Below are 15,912 nucleotides of genomic sequence, written 5' to 3'. Positions count from 1 at the left end.
ATAACAAAACAAAAAAAATCAAAAATTTTGAAGAGCTATGGACTAGTTAAATTTGAAGTTTACCAAAGTGCTGAAAATTTCTTGAAACCACAGAAGCAGCTTTCAAGTACAAAAACTTCCAAATGGGGGTGCCTGGTGGCTCAGTCCGTTGGGAATTTGACTCTTGGTTTCAACTCCGGTCATGATCTCAAGGTCGAGATTGAGCCCGTCAGGCTCTGCACTGGGTGTGGAGCCTGCCTGAGATTCTCTCTACCCCCCACCTCCATAAATAAATAAAATCTTTAAAAATTTCCAAATGACTGTGGAGTTTTTTCATGTCAAATTTTTTACATTTTAATTTGTTGACAGCTATTTTCTACACCTAGTGGGTTTGCTATATAAAACAAATTGAAGGATTAAATTAGAATTTAAGAGCAAGACACTTTGATCTACCTTTTTCCTTTCTAAATCAAACAGTAAACAAAAGCTTGTAGCAAAAGCAAATTTGATGCAGTCCACTTTTACCTTCAGAAAAATGTGTTTATAGCATGGCTGACTGATTAATAGCATATGTTTTCAAGAACCTTTCTACTGAAATATTACTTGAATGATCATTACAAAAGGTCAAGACAGAATGTACCACTGTGTTAAAGAAGAACCTTAAGGCAAAACTAAAAAGCTCATGAATAAATGTTTCCCTGAAACCAGTAACTTCACCTCATAAACAGACTGTCGTGCAGCCTTGAGTCGCATTACAAATAAATCTCTGTCTTCAAGCATTCGTGACATTCGATTCTTATGTTCAAGAGCCTTTTCGCGTTCTAGTTGCATGGTAGTAATCTGCAAATACATAATATGAAGTTAAGTTTCAAAGGATTCATTATCTGATTAATTTACTCTTAATTCCTGACAGATATTCTTGAAGAGTGACAAGCAGCTCCTCTGCCCTTTCCATCTTGCCATAAACATGGAAGACTTACTATCATCTATGCCCACATGTCCCTAGAAAGGCAATCAGGGACAGAAGATGGATAAAGGAGTCCTGAGGGGCATCTATAAGAAACTTTTTATTTAGGCCCAAAAGTACTACAAATTTTTATAAAAGAAAAACTATAATGTATACAGTAAAATAAAATACCTCAGAAGCAATAAGCACTATGGTTTAACGGTAAGATATTTTCTCCCTTAAAGAAAACTGGAGGTTAAAGTAGGTGCACTACTGATTTAAGGAGGCTTTTCCCTTTGCACTCCAAGGGGAAAAAGGAAGGCTTCAGGGCAAAGACTACAGCAGATCATCTCAAGTACTTTATTTGGTCTACATTCTTGGTTCCCTAATTTTACATATTACCACAAAAATTCTAACTTCTGAAAAAATGGGAGGAACTGGCAAACGAAGCCCAGAATGACAACACTCCAATGCAACCAAGAGGCTGCATTCCCCACACCAGTCCCCACAGATGTGCTATCTGTAGTTACTTTTTATTTTTAACCAGAGGGAGCCACTAGTTTTTAATCACAAATTTGGCCACTACACGCATTTGCAAACCTTGCTTTTGAATAAGTAGGTAAATATAATATATACTAACAAAACTACAGAAGGAACTGCCTAGTCACAAGGACCATGTATTGTGTGGCTCTATTTATATAAAAGGTCTAAAAAATAGGCAAATCTACAAAGACAAAGGAGACTGCTGATTGTAGGAGGCCACAGTGGTGGGGGAGGAAACGGGGAATGACTACCAATGGGTATGGAGCTTCTTTTGGGGTACATCTTAAAATTAAATGGCTGTGCAATTCTATAAATACACTAAAAACCATGAACTATATAGTTTAAATGGGAAAATTGTATGGCATGTGAATTATATCCCCATAAAGTTGGGTTGTTTTTTTTTATTGCACTTTTCAGCTGCCCTTTGTATTTTACAAGTTTCATTTTTTAATCTCTACTGTGAAAATTTCTATCTGCCCACCAATCTCTTGGTACACAGCCATTAAAGCACCATTCCTGGCAAATGAACACAAAATAATCAGTTTTGAAACCATGGCCCCGTTATTGGCAGAGGATGTAATTATAGTTTACAGTCTACAAATGTTACAGTTAAACGAAAACCTTACTCTTTCTTCTTCCTGTTGTTCCCACAGATCCATGTCTTTAATCCTCTGTTCTTCATAAGCACTCTTTATCAACGGGATTTCCTCCAAGCGTTTAGCTCTTTCAAAATAGTCAATCTGAATGACATGAAAACAAATGTAGTTTAAACAAAATTTCTGTTAACCTGGCATGTTAAAAGTTACCAACCAGTTCTTTCATCTACCTTCTTTTCTTGATTCTTCAGGCGTTCCTGAAGTTCCTTCTTTTCTTTCTCCAGTTGTTCAACCTGTTTAGCCATGATGAAATCCGGATCCAATTCTTCAAGATCCTGAGAAGTATTACAAATGCACAATCACTAATAAGAATATAAAAGAAATGTGTATGGAAATGTGATTTTTCTAAAATCAAAACCTAAATTACTTTCTACACAATGAGTAAATGCTCACAATTGGTAAACTTAAGGCAATGTAAAAATGCTTTACAATAGCCGTATTTTCACTTCCATGTAGAGAAAACAACATGACCTTAACATCTACTTCTCATTCCTCTAAACTGCATGTACCCAACTCCATTTTAACAACGGTTAAAAACTGCGGAGCCATTAAAAACAAATGTTTACTTCATAGATTACAGTTAATGAATCAGCTGTACCAAAGGGAGTGAAAATAACCAGACAACCCAAAGTAATCAATAAACGGTAAAAGACTATGCTTCTGAGATGCGGATTAAAGTTGTTAAGAAGGAATGTGCTACATACTTCAATATCAATATCTTTGAATGCTTTGGCACCCAGTTCTGTTTTCTTGATCTGCTCCAAACGCTCACGGACAGTTTTCTTTTTAATTTGTTCATGTTCCTGTAGGATGCGCTCCTTCTCCCTCTCCTTTGCTTCCTGTCGCAGCCTCTCTTCTTCAGCCTTCCGTACTTTCTGGAGCTCAGCTTCCCTCTGCTCCAATTCTTCTTTCTCACGCTGAATATTCAGACTCTCAAGGCGCTCTTTCCTTTCCTCAATTGTCTGACGGCGAGCCAGGATACGCTGATGCTCTTTTCGTGAATTTTTAAGGTATGCAGTAACAGCCAACTGATGCTGTTCTTCTTTCTCTTGCTTCAAAGACAAATGCATTTTAAAAAATTCTTTTGTGACACACCATATTAGGCATCAAATAATTACTAAATAATCTTGATGCATTACCCATGTGTCGGCATTTAGGAACAGGAGATGATGTTATTCGAGCTACTAGTTCCCAGCACCAAATACTATGACCTATACAGTCTTCTATTAATAGGAGTGACGTAGCTAAAGAACCTTTATTTCCTAGGTCAAGTTTTCTCCGCACCAAATCTACTTAAGTGTGCAAGCCAAGGGGAAATGCCAACAGAGCACACAAGAAAAGAACTTAAGCAGAAAGGAAAAACCCAAGCATAATACTCCCTAAAGGGGATTGGGGGGGGGGGGGGGTCATATGTGTAGTAGGTATAATACCAAAACTAGCAAATACAACTAAATAGGAATTATATAATAAGCCCATTTTATCAGACTCGTCTCAAACCTTTTTGTGCAAGACACAGCATAAGGGCCCCTCAAAAATTCTGTAGGTCATTTTCCCCTAAAGATACACACCAATATATGAGCTGGCTTAATGACTTCAAGTGCCTTTGCAAGTACTGAGGACATGGCTGTCAGCTGATTTCTTATCTGTTCTGAAGGCATGCTTTGCAAATGAGGACCAATTGGAGCATCTTCTCGAGTAGCATAATTCAAATCAGATCCAAAACTAAGTGTCCGAGAAGTGTGGTCAATACGAACCTTTGAGAATTAAGTAACATCATCAATAATTACATCTATACATAAACATGAAATCATTCTAGGAATGTTATGACTTTTGATAAAAAATTTCAACTGATAATGAGGAGAAAAAAACTAAGAATGTTAAATACAAAAACCAGAAGATTCAGTCAGTACAACTTTAAAATGGTGCCACTAAACCAAAAGCTGAGCAACAAAGGACATAATATGTATTTTTTAGTTCTTAAAGGCCTTCCACCTCAGTGTCCCTTCTGGCACATACCTGCAGGTCACAGTGCCTCGCTGCATCTACTATAGCCCGTTCCAGTTGGAAAGCATCAACAAAAGGAACCAGAGAAGTCAAACGAGAAAACTCAATGCTCTGATAAATTTGTGCCACCTGCATAAGAAACACAAGGTTAGTAACAACAGCTATCATTTATTCAGCATTTTTTTGTGCAGTCTTACACAAGCATGACAAGTAGAAATTATGTCCATTTCTCAGAGAAAAGAAACTGAAGCTCAGAGTGTCAACACTACATTGCTGAATCTGGAATTCCAATTCAAGGCTATCAACCCCAAATGCTATGCTTTGAACCATCACATTATACCATTCCTCAGAAGCATAAGCCTTTCAAATCCTAGTTCTATAAAACAGAAAGCTCTGAATGGCCACGTATTTGTAGATAAAGACCTGCTACTTACCTAACTGATCTGAACGCTTTCAATAAACTTATTTGTCTGAAGGAGACTGGCAGCATTACTATTTAGTTATACTGCTAATTAACCTTCAACTATTTGTTTAGCACATAAGAAATAACACTGCTCACATATACAAGAGAAGCAGGCCAATGAAATGTGCACAAATACTGCAAGTCAACATTATCAGAAAAGCCCCCTCCCAATGAAACAAATGGAAGACAAAACAAGAACACTGAAGTCATTATAAACTATAATCTTCAAACTTATAGAAGTCAGACTAAAATATGTTAAAAGACTAACAATAACTAGTGTAAGAGAAAAGACTTTCCCAGTCACTACTGGTAGGAGGGTTCATTAACTGAATCTTGAAGAGCTATTAAAGCTTTAAATGTGTAAGCCCTGTGACTAATTTCACTTCCTAGATGACAGAAAGCCACAGAAGTATGCAAAGATACATGTATGGAAAGGTTCACTGCTGCAACATTTTCTAATAGCAAAAAAAACCCTAGTAATACACTTCCATCAAAAGAGTCTGAATAAATGAATCACAGTACCCTTTAGACAATGTAACACCACAAAGGTATTAAAAGGAGTAAAATAGATTTGCATTATGTTAATGAGGAATAACGTACAAAGATGGTGTTCAATAAAGGAGAAAAAAGCAATTACAAATTACATAACTGTTTTTCAAATCAAATAAATAGTAAGACTAATCTGGTAAGGATAGAGTTTGGTGAAGTTCACTCCCTAGTGATTCCAAAATTTTTTCGTGTTGTGATAAAAACAATCAAGGGGAGAAATACCTGCTGCAGAAGACGGAGTATGGTGTTGTTCTGCAGCTGTGGGACATACTGCTGCAGCTCTGGTTCCTTTTCAGGTTGGTCCCGAACCCAATTCAGAACCTGCACAATCCAGTATGTTAAAAAAATAATTATACTTTCTAAGTAGCATTTAAACATTTGTGAAACTCTTCTAAATTTAAACATATAAAAACCTCACACAGTGCAGGGAAATACACAAATACAAAGCTATACTGAGGCTTGTCTGAAGGTGACTGACAGCAATGGCTAAATTATTCATGCTGCTAATTTACCTCCAAAGGTTTATTTAGCACATCAGAAATATCTTTTTTCTTGATGTAAAGAAAAAAAGATAATGAAATGTGCACTGAATTCAAACATACAGGACAATACTTCTCTCTCAATATAAATATGAAATAGCAAAAGGGCCAGCTATATGGTAGTATAACCAAAACAGTCTTACCTTTGTGACTCTCTCACAGAGTTTTAGTGGGTTAAATTCTACTTCCAGCCAATTGTAAAGGTCTTTCACTTCAGGGACAACATACTGTAGTACGTTGAATCTAACCTACAATAAACAGAAGGTTTAATTTGCTGAAGGAAATTTTCCAACTAGATTTCCAAGTGAACTGAGTATAAATAAGAAAAATAGGGGATTGGAAATCTGGAAAACGTCTGAAAAACTGGCCTCAACTCTCTTTAAATTCATCAGAGGAATTCAAAGGAAAACTATGTTTGGGTCTCTAACCCCAAATTATGCATCTACCTACAGTGAAAAGTCCCCCAAGATTAATAAGGACATAAAAACTCTAACTCAACATGATCAATGATATTTACAAAGACAACTCATGTAGGGCGCCTGCGTGGCTCAGTTGATTAGGTGACTGCTTTCAGCCCAGGTCATAATCCGGGAGTCCCAGGATCGAGTCCCACATCGGGCTCCCAGCTCAGCAGGGAGTCTGCTTCTCCCTCTGACCCTCTCTCCTCTCATGCTCTCTCTCTCTCTCAAATAAATAAATAAAATCTTAAAAAGAAAAAAACAAAGACAACTCATGTATACAAGCTAATTTATTACCAGTAATAAGTAAAATACCACAGCTTACAAGTAACTATCACACAAAAATCACCACAGCAACACTACAGTACATATAAGATTTTTTTTAAGATTGATTATTTATTTGAGAGAGAGAGAAAATATGAGCAGGGGGAGGGGCAGAGGGAGAAGCAGGCTTCCTGCTGAGCAGGGAGCCAGATGTGGGGCTGGATCCCAGGACCCTGAGATCATGACCTGAGCCAAAGGCAGATGCTTAACGACTGAGCCACCGAGGCGCCCCAATAAGGAGATGTTCTTGTACAGAAACGATCGAAGAAAAAACAGCTACATTCAACATGTAAATAAATCTCACAAATATAATGGTAAGAAAAAGAATTTAACATATTATTGCATATATATAGAACTTAAATCTCATACAAAGTACACAGGCAAACTAATATGCGGTGTTACAAATCAGGGCAGTGGCTACTGGGGGGGGTGGGGAGTGGTGACTAGAAACTACCTTATGAGGATTTACCCAATTATATTTATGATTTATATTCTTATATGGGACTAGAACTCAGCTAAGGGTGCCACTGCATAACGTTTCTTAAAAGGAGACAAAAAAGTGGCCTAATTTCATAAACCTCAAAACTGCCCATAACTAAATCTTACCTTACCTTAGCTATAAACATTCTAGAATACCTAATGCATGTGGACCTTTATCCTTCACATGTTGGGACTGCTAACCCAACAAGAGACTAACTGAAGGGACACAGCAAGACTTGCAAGCACAGGAGTGTGTTCCCATATAGACCTATTTAGTCACAAGACTGAGGCAAACAACCGCAGATCCTATCCCCACACACGAACACTCTATCTCCAATACAAAATGGGTGCATGACTGATGTTCCACATTTCTTGACTACTTCCCCTTATAAATGCCCTTATATCTGTATTGAAATTAGCTGTGGTTTAAGCATTCAAATAAAATTCTCCCAGCTCTAATTTTATTCCTATCAAGAAATTATTCTAGATTCTCCATTTAACATCCCTTCTCCAAAGAGGAAATATGCTAAGATAGGCTCAGTCAGCTAATCTATTGACCTGACTTCAACCGGTACCCTTCTTATAAATTTCTACACGTTATCTATGGGTACAATGAGGACTCAAACTAGTCCATCAGAACCACCTGGCATGAATTATAAAATCTGACCATAAAGTTTTTTATTCTGAGCTGTAAGAATGCTCAAACTTATACCAACCATATCATTAATAAGGCCAATTCGTGTTGGTGGGGCTTGAAGACCTAGCAGTGTTGCAAGGCGACGTTGTTTTTCGACTATAATGCCGTCCATATCCAGAAGACGAGCAATATCAGTACGCTCAGGAGTAATAGGGATAGAAAGAGTGGCCAAAAGGACTCTGGTAGACATTCTGGAGAACAAAATTACAAATCTGTTAAGTTCATAAATGTCACCTGATTTTAAAAAAACCCACTTCTTTAATTGTCTGGTAAGATACGCCAGTGACAGAATATGTGCGCCATATTGGCGGACTGTATTCATATATGTTATTCATCAAAACATGAGATGAGAAATGAACTGTGCTAAAATGAATACTTGGGAGAAGCTGAACTTCACCCACCCACTTACTGTCAATATTTGCCAGCTATAGAAAAAGGCTGTGGGTTTAAAACGTAGAATAGGTACATTTGTATACCCGATGCTTCCTTAGAAAAACAATTAAGGCAGCTTTAAAAATTAAGGAAAAAAATGACATGAATAAAGGGGAAAAACTTACAAGGATCATAAGTGAACATGACTGGCGGGTTGGGGGAGCAAAGGATTCGTGGTGGGGCTAAATCTTAGCTTCCTTAGAACACAAGAGCAAAGTCAGGTTGAATTCAGAGCGCTATAGGACATTAAGGATAGTGGGCTCTGGAGCACAAGGGTCAAGAGTTAGAATCTCAGCTTCACCATTTCCAGGACTGGAACCTAAGGCAAGATACTTAATTTTCTGAGTCAGGAGGCTGTTGTAAAGATTAAGCAAATTATGTACATAGAGTTAAATAGCCTAATGTTTATTATTATAATACTGTTATTACAGCATTTTCTAAAGGGATAGTACAGAAGTACCTTAAAGGAACCCAAGTTTGTTTTTTTAATCTCAGACATGGATTACATAAAGGACAGTGAATGACATAATGAACATGGATGGTCCTTAAGAGTTTCAAAGAAAATATACTAGGAAAATTCATTTAGTTGGTTCCTATAATTGCTGTAAAGCTAAAAGAAAAACAATTTGGTGTACATAATTCTACTAGAGGCCAAAATAACATGGTCTGCCAGTAAGAGAAAAAAGTGTGGTCTGTGAGCTCCCTGAGTCCAACTGAAACATACTAAAAAAAACGAACATGATTGAAAGAAAATACACTGCATGTATTGTTAAAAAAAATAATAAAGTGGTTTTTAGACTGCTAGGTTATAGACCCCTTCTCTATATTCAAACACACACTCAGTTATATTTTATAATCAGGGGAAAAAGTGACTTGATGGCAGCAGTTATTTCTTTAATTCTCTTGTCTGTCTTAAGACTAGATTTTAAATACCATATATGGATAGAAACCTCATACCATAACACTGTCGTTCCTAATATTCGATTTTCTCAATCAGGTTTTTGGCAGAGTTGGTTATCAGACAAAAGGCAGTTACTTGAAGACCAAGAATACTACCCGAGAACAACCATGTCTGGAGACACTTCTGACAGTGAGAAGTGGAAGAATTACTGCCGGCATCCAGTGGGTGTACTAGGGATGCTGCAAAACATCCTAAGTGCAGTCCCCCACAACAGTAAATTACCCAGCCCCAAATGTCAATGGTGCAGAGGTTCAGAAACCCTAACCTGGAACCATGCCATTTAGTAGAAGGTATTTATTTCATAATTTCAGTATTACTTGACTGTAACATTCTTACCTTTGCATCTCTTCTTGTGTAAGATTCTTTCTCATTTCTCTGGATAAATGGTATAGACGATGGAGTGTAGATGCATGAAAAAGAGCATTTCCAGATTTCCAAAACACAGTTGAGACTTTATTATAGTAATTTGCCATCAACTGAGGTTTAGGTGGTTTTTTAGACAAGGTGAATAGTCCATGAATATCTTCCACAGCTTTGAATGCTTCCTAAAATTAGTAGTATAAATTAGTCACTGCATTCTAAACAAACAAAAAAATCTAATCCAAATCTCTTTATGACACCTAAAACATTTTGTTACCGAATTAAAAAAAAAAAAGGAAGTAAAATTCCTTTATGTGTGGTTCCTTTTATTCATCTATAGTATCTATTTCAGAAAACTGCCTTGATCACAAAAATACTAAATCCTTAAACTTCTTCAAATTAAGATAGAACACTTCAAAAAAAAAAAATGCATTGCCCTTTCAGCCACAACATGCGACTCCACTCAGTCCAGTTCAAGATGCTCATGAGCTTCAGGGCTGGTGCTCAAAAGCAGCTTTTAAAGTAGGTAAGATGTATTTGAACATATGCCAACTAATATAAACAGAATAGAGGCTTTTCCTTTCTTTGTCCCTTTCACAGTAGTAGCAAGGGTGAATTTTAAGAAGGTACCAAATATCTGTAAAAATATCTATCGGCCCCATAGAGAATTTTGTAAAATTCAATTTTATTATTTAGTCTTTCTACCAACCAGCCCCTGCCTGAAGCCTGACATAACTAGATTAGCTACAACTATCTTGACAACTTTGTCAACTGTGCTTTAATTTGCAAAGGTTATTTTTAAATCCCATTCTTTTGACTGTCCTAAAGATGTTTCAAAGTAAACTTCTAAAAATTTGGTTTTGTATGCTTACAAATTTTTCCACAACAGATCATTTTAATGATTAAATGTGATCCTTTTGACAGAAAACAGATCAATGGATTCTTAAGGATCAGGGTGGGTTTAATTGCAAAGTGGCAGAAGGGAGTTTTGAAGAAATGTTTTACATCCTGATTATGATGGTGACTGCATTTTTCAAATTTCAGGATAAGTTTTGCTAAATGTAAATTACACTTTAATAAACGTGACTTAAAAAAAGTTTTTTAAGTGCATCATTATCACACTACATGGAAGAATGTGTAAGAAAAAATCTGGAAGGACATAAAACATAATATAGAGGTTATTTCTGAGTAATAAGATAACGTGTGAATAGTTTCTTCTATTTATCCACTTGTTCTATAATGAGCATGTTTGTCTTCTATAGGACCTCTTTTTCCTCATTATTTCATCAGGTAGTGTTTTAAGGGTGTCCCTACAGAAAGGAAAATATTTTGAAGAGCAGGAAATCACAGTTTCAATTGGCTAAAAAACTTCCAATCTTCTTCCTCTTTAATTTCAAGTAGATTTTTCTTTTGGTCAAAAATTTGAAAGTTTCAAGTCAGGACTACAAAATCACGTGAAAATATCTTTGTAGAACTCTTTTTTTTTCTAACATTTTATTTACTTATTTAAGAGAGAGAGAGAGAGGGAGAGCAGCAGACTTCCCACTGAGCAGGGAGCCCGATGTGGGACTCGATCCCAGCACCCTGGGATCATGACCTGAGCCGAAGGCAGACGCTTAATGCAGACGCTTAACCAACTGAGCCCCCTTCGTGGAATTCTTAACAAAAAAAGCCTAAGTGGTTGGCAAGTCTCCCACCACCACCGAGATTTCCAATGCAGGCTCCTCCCCACACGTTTACTAAGCCAAAGCAACACTAAGAAATCTAGGAGACAATCTAGTGCAGCGTTTCTCCCACATCACAGTAAAGTGACAAGCTGTTTTTTTAAATTTCCAACCTATTGCCACCAATATTTTTATGAAATACAGCAAAATTATTATGAAAATAAATGGAAAGACAAGCTCAGTTTTCCTAAACAGAGTAAGCACACATAAAATTACCATAAAATTGCTACCAAAAACAAACCAAAACAACCAAGAACAAAACAACCCCACCCTTAATAAATGCATATTCTCTTTAATTATTTCATCCTGGATCAGTAGACAGTTCACAGACAGGCACTGAACCACAGTTTGAGCAACAATGAGGATGAATTGTTTTATATAGAAAGCCACCGGGTCCAAAAGAGATTAGCTGATTTGGCCCAGATTTCACAGCAGGCAACTAGAACCAAAATATCCTGAGACTGCCTGTCCAGAACTCTTGGTTCTCCATTAGACAATCTTAAATTCCTCAATTATCTATTGAAATTAACCAATAAATAACAAGATGAAGATACTGATTAAAGAAAAAAAAAGTAGGCAACCTTGTCGGGACCCCTCTCACTCCTGAGAGCTTTTTCTGTATCCTTTTTTTTTTTTTTTTAAATGTTTTATTTATTTATTCATGAAAGTCAGAGAGAGAGAGAGAGAGGCAGAGGCAGAGGGAGAAGCAGGCTCCCCGCCTAGCAGGGAGCCCGATGTGGGACTCGATCCCAGAACCCTGGGATCACGACCTGAGCCGAAGGCAGACGCTTAACCATCTGAGCCACCCAGGCGCCCCTGTATCCTTGCTTAATAAACTTCTATCACTTTACTCACCAAAAAATAAATAAATAAAAAAGTATATGGGTTATTACGACTACAAAAGACAGCAAATAGTTCACAACATACCTGCCATAATTCCATGCTGATAGCACTGTCCAACTGAACAAGTCTGGTTTCCAAATGCATGGACTGGCTCTCTGGATTATTAAGATTGATTGCTGTACTCTGGTTATGGTGACGTTGAATTTGTGACAAGTGCATTCTCAAATTGTCACACAGCTTACGGAATTCAGCCTTACGAGTGTACTGGAGGCAGAATTTGAAAGCTATAGGCGTAATTAATTATAAGATATATTAGGTACTTTCCACCATCACTAAGTATTTGAATTACTCTTATTTCAAATATTAAAATCAGTTATTTTAACAAGATTTACCAAACTTATAATCAGTCTTTAGAAATGGTAAGTCCTTGGTCACTTCATCATATGTCCTGACCATCTTTTGGACATAGTCCTGGCCCAGAACTAGAATTTTGGTGCTGGGGTTCTAGGAGAGTTTACAAACGGGAAACTATTCAAATTAAGGTGTAGGAGGGACTCCCCTTTCAAACACCTACCACTTCAAATCCTAAAAGAACAAAAAATTCTAGCCTGAAATATAAAGAGCCTTGCTATCTAACTGTGGGCTTATGGTAACCTGATTTCAACTGTGTACATAGATGTATGCTTTAACTACTTGCTCTGTCATTAAAATAATTTTCTACTGTCATATATGCAATATAACAATTGTTTCAGAATTCCTTTGCTCTTAAAAAAGAGATTTCTATTTCAACAGGCCCAAAACAAAGGGATGCAGCTTAACTTCAAGTTAACATTTATTATCAGTAGTTATCAAAACCCCCAAGTGTACTTGTGTTCAATGAAAATTCACATATGCTAGCCATGTAGGCAAAACTGAACACAGGTTCTAACGCTCCTAGTAAAATATTCTTACAGTCACTCACAACTTGAATAAACAAATGCCAATCGTCCTGCATATTGAAAAGAATGGCAATACAAAGTTGTACTAAGGCCAAAGTAAGAGAAAGCCAAAAGCCACTCTCAAGTCACATATATTCCATTCATATATAGTTAAAAAGCTGCATTAACAGCAAGTGACAGTAAGGAAAAGATACAAGATTAACAAAATGAACTTCATTTGGTTCAGGATTCAAAGTACAGTTAATCCTTAAACAAGGGTTTGAACTACATAGGTACACTAACGTATAGATTGTTTCGATACAGTACTGTAAATTTTCTCTTCCTTATGATTTTAACACTTTCTTTTCTCTAGCTTACCTGTTTTAAGAATACAGTAATATAACACATATAACACACAAAATATGTGTTAATCAACTGTTTATGTTACCAGTAAGGCTTCTGGTTAACAAGAGGCTATTAGTAGTTAAGGTTTTGGGTAGTCAACTCATAGGTGCATTTTCAACTGTGCAGGAGTGGAAGCAAAGGGGTGTGTCCGTCAGCACCTCTAACAACTGCCCCCCCAAGTTGTTCAAGCATCAATTGTATATACAGTGTAACAACCAGATACTTTTTATGACGATCCTGAGTCATCAAAATGACTTAGTTCTATATTCAGTGATACTGTTTAAGAAAATAAAACTATGTATTTTTCAAGGAATCCTAGAAGTCCAAAGCTTAAAAAGACCTCATAAACCCATGGCATGGTTGAGAATATGTAGTAGTGAAGTCAAAAGAAGAACTCAAGTTTATCAGAAAGCAAAAAGTTCCATTTGTTTTTAGTCACCTGGAAAATCCCAAAATGACTTTGTCTTTCAGATATTCGTGAAGTGGATTTCATATAGAATTACCCTAACAAGTAAAACAAATTTCTTATAGTTACTTATTTAATATTTAAATGAATGCCAATCATCTTTCAATAAGGCTAAAAACTATAAAATAAGTACTGTGGAGAAAAACAGGTTAAACTTGTCCATCTTTTGCAAAATCTTTCCCTAAAAGTCAACTTTTCAAATCCAGTTTTCATCTTACCTTGTTGGGCAATATCATGGTAGAGACGCTCTACTCTGGAATTGTTTCGAAGAAGGTCCAAACACTGTCTATATGATTCCCAAAGGAATTTAACCCATGGAGTTAAAAGTAGTCTGTCAGTACGATCCTGAGTGTCTTCACCACTTACAGCACTTAGGAGAACACTTAAAAAAAAAAAAAAAACATTTAAAAAGTTGAAAGCAATTTTAGACATGATTTCCTACTTTGCCATATGATTAAAAAACCAAAACCAACAATGGTCAGTATAAAAAAGTGTGAATTCTTCCTACAACTTTGGATGCACTGTAAAGCTGTCACGTGTTCAAATATTTGAATCCCCAATGCATATTACAACCATTTAAATCAGTATCTGCCTCCTATCTGAAGATTTCCCACTCTTACCAATTTTGAATAGTATGGTTTTGTTACTATACATTTAAAATTCCGAAGATAAGCATTCTTTCCAATGAACATCTACACCTCAAACGAGGATGATGGAGACACATGTAAAGAAAAACTGAGGAAAATATATCAGCAATTTAACCTACATACCTCTCAGGAGTTTGAATATTATCCAGATCTTCTATGTCTAGGACCATCTGCTGAGATTCTTCTTTAGCAGCTTCAGTTTTTTCCTCTGCCAATTTCAAATATGCCCTAACAACATCCTCTAGAGATTTGATGTTCACCTAACCAAAAAGAGAGAGCGCCTTAAAACACTTTTTCAACAAACCATAAAATATTTTAAGAGCAAATTTTAGGATATAAAGCATATTATAACTCTGGAAAGTAAACTCATCTGACAGTTACTAAAAGCACTTTTTAAAAATATAAAACCTAGCTCTTTTCATACCTGTTGACAAATGTTCTTATACTGGTATAATCCCTCTTTAGCCAAATGGCTCTTGCGAAGATCCACGCAAAGTTCCAAGTATTTCAACATAATTGGCTCGTGTATCTTTTGCCATGTTCTGTGTTTCTTACTTTTCATAACATCATAAAGAACATCCAAAGCAGGCTGCTTTTTTCCAACCTCAAGAAATTCTGGAAAAATAATTCAGAAAAATTAAAATCCGTTATGTGTACTATACAGAAATCTCAATCTTGCTTAAATTGGTTATTTTAATTTCTGAACTCAGTACCATCTCTTTTTAGATCACATTTATTTTCGACATCTAAAGCCATACCAAAACTATCAAGAGTTAAAACAATGAAAAACTGGTACTATCTCAAAATATGGTCTACAGATAAAACTGGATTTCACTCAATTACACTGTACCAAATGTGTCCTTCTAAGTTCCAGAAATTGAGATCATGAGGGAAAAAAAAAATCTCTCCCCAGCAAACACAGTAAAGTTAAGTATAACTTCAGTCACAGTGATCTGGCTGAGCAAATTTTTACTAGCTCATGCTAAGACTCCAGGCAGAAAAATCATTAGATTGGCAATTAGACAGTCAATTAGATTGACTCTGTTCCCTTTGAGATCAACTGACTATTTATGTGGGTCTGCTTTTAGGTTCTCTATTCTGATCACCCTCTATTGCAATATATCTAGTTTTCTGCTAATACCTCACTGTCTTGATTACTATAGACTTAGTCTTCAAACCAAGTAGTGTGCTTCAACTTTGTTCTTCAGTATTATTTGGCTTACTAAGTCTTTTACCTTTCCATATAAACTCAGAATTAGTTTAATATCTACAAATTAGCTCACTGGAATTTTCATTCAAATTTTACTGAATCTATAGATCAAATTTGGAAGAACTGACAATTTAACAATATTTAGTCTTCCAATCTATGGAATATCTCTCCACTTATTTTTCCAGTCTAAACATGAAAAAAAAATATTAAGACAAACCCCAAATGAGGGACATTCCATAAAATACTTGACCAGTACTCCTCAAAACTTGTCAAGGTTATCAACAAGGAAAATCTAAGGAACTGTCATAA

At 36.2% G+C, this 15,912-nt stretch overlaps 1 protein-coding gene and 2 non-coding genes across 3 annotated transcripts in view; all 3 read right to left on the bottom strand.

The window, feature by feature from the left end:
* EIF3A (eukaryotic translation initiation factor 3 subunit A) overlaps positions 1–15,912 on the bottom strand; it is a 36,313-nt gene that overhangs the window by 14,273 nt on the left and 6,128 nt on the right. The window contains exons 2-15 of the mRNA XM_036123831.2: positions 14,818–15,008; positions 14,517–14,653; positions 13,965–14,128; positions 12,043–12,242; positions 9,368–9,576; positions 7,658–7,829; positions 5,823–5,927; positions 5,363–5,461; positions 4,141–4,257; positions 3,693–3,878; positions 2,829–3,176; positions 2,295–2,399; positions 2,095–2,208; positions 697–819 (exon numbers count right to left, since the gene is read on the bottom strand). Coding sequence (XP_035979724.2) covers positions 697–819; positions 2,095–2,208; positions 2,295–2,399; positions 2,829–3,176; positions 3,693–3,878; positions 4,141–4,257; positions 5,363–5,461; positions 5,823–5,927; positions 7,658–7,829; positions 9,368–9,576; positions 12,043–12,242; positions 13,965–14,128; positions 14,517–14,653; positions 14,818–15,008 — 2,270 coding nt within the window. The remainder of the gene's footprint in view (positions 1–696; positions 820–2,094; positions 2,209–2,294; positions 2,400–2,828; positions 3,177–3,692; positions 3,879–4,140; positions 4,258–5,362; positions 5,462–5,822; positions 5,928–7,657; positions 7,830–9,367; positions 9,577–12,042; positions 12,243–13,964; positions 14,129–14,516; positions 14,654–14,817; positions 15,009–15,912) is intronic.
* On the bottom strand, positions 4,593–4,721 carry LOC118555623 (small nucleolar RNA SNORA19). Its single transcript, XR_004927090.1, has one exon. It is a non-coding gene; the product is annotated as a small nucleolar RNA SNORA19 (small nucleolar RNA).
* LOC118555624 (small nucleolar RNA SNORA19) lies at positions 5,598–5,727 on the bottom strand. Its single transcript, XR_004927091.1, has one exon. It is a non-coding gene; the product is annotated as a small nucleolar RNA SNORA19 (small nucleolar RNA).

This window comes from Halichoerus grypus, chromosome 7, assembly GCF_964656455.1.
Source record: "Halichoerus grypus chromosome 7, mHalGry1.hap1.1, whole genome shotgun sequence".
Lineage (NCBI taxonomy): Eukaryota > Metazoa > Chordata > Mammalia > Carnivora > Phocidae > Halichoerus > Halichoerus grypus.
The sequence above is the reverse complement of the archived record's forward strand: the minus strand, read 5'-3'. Positions and strand labels throughout refer to the sequence as shown.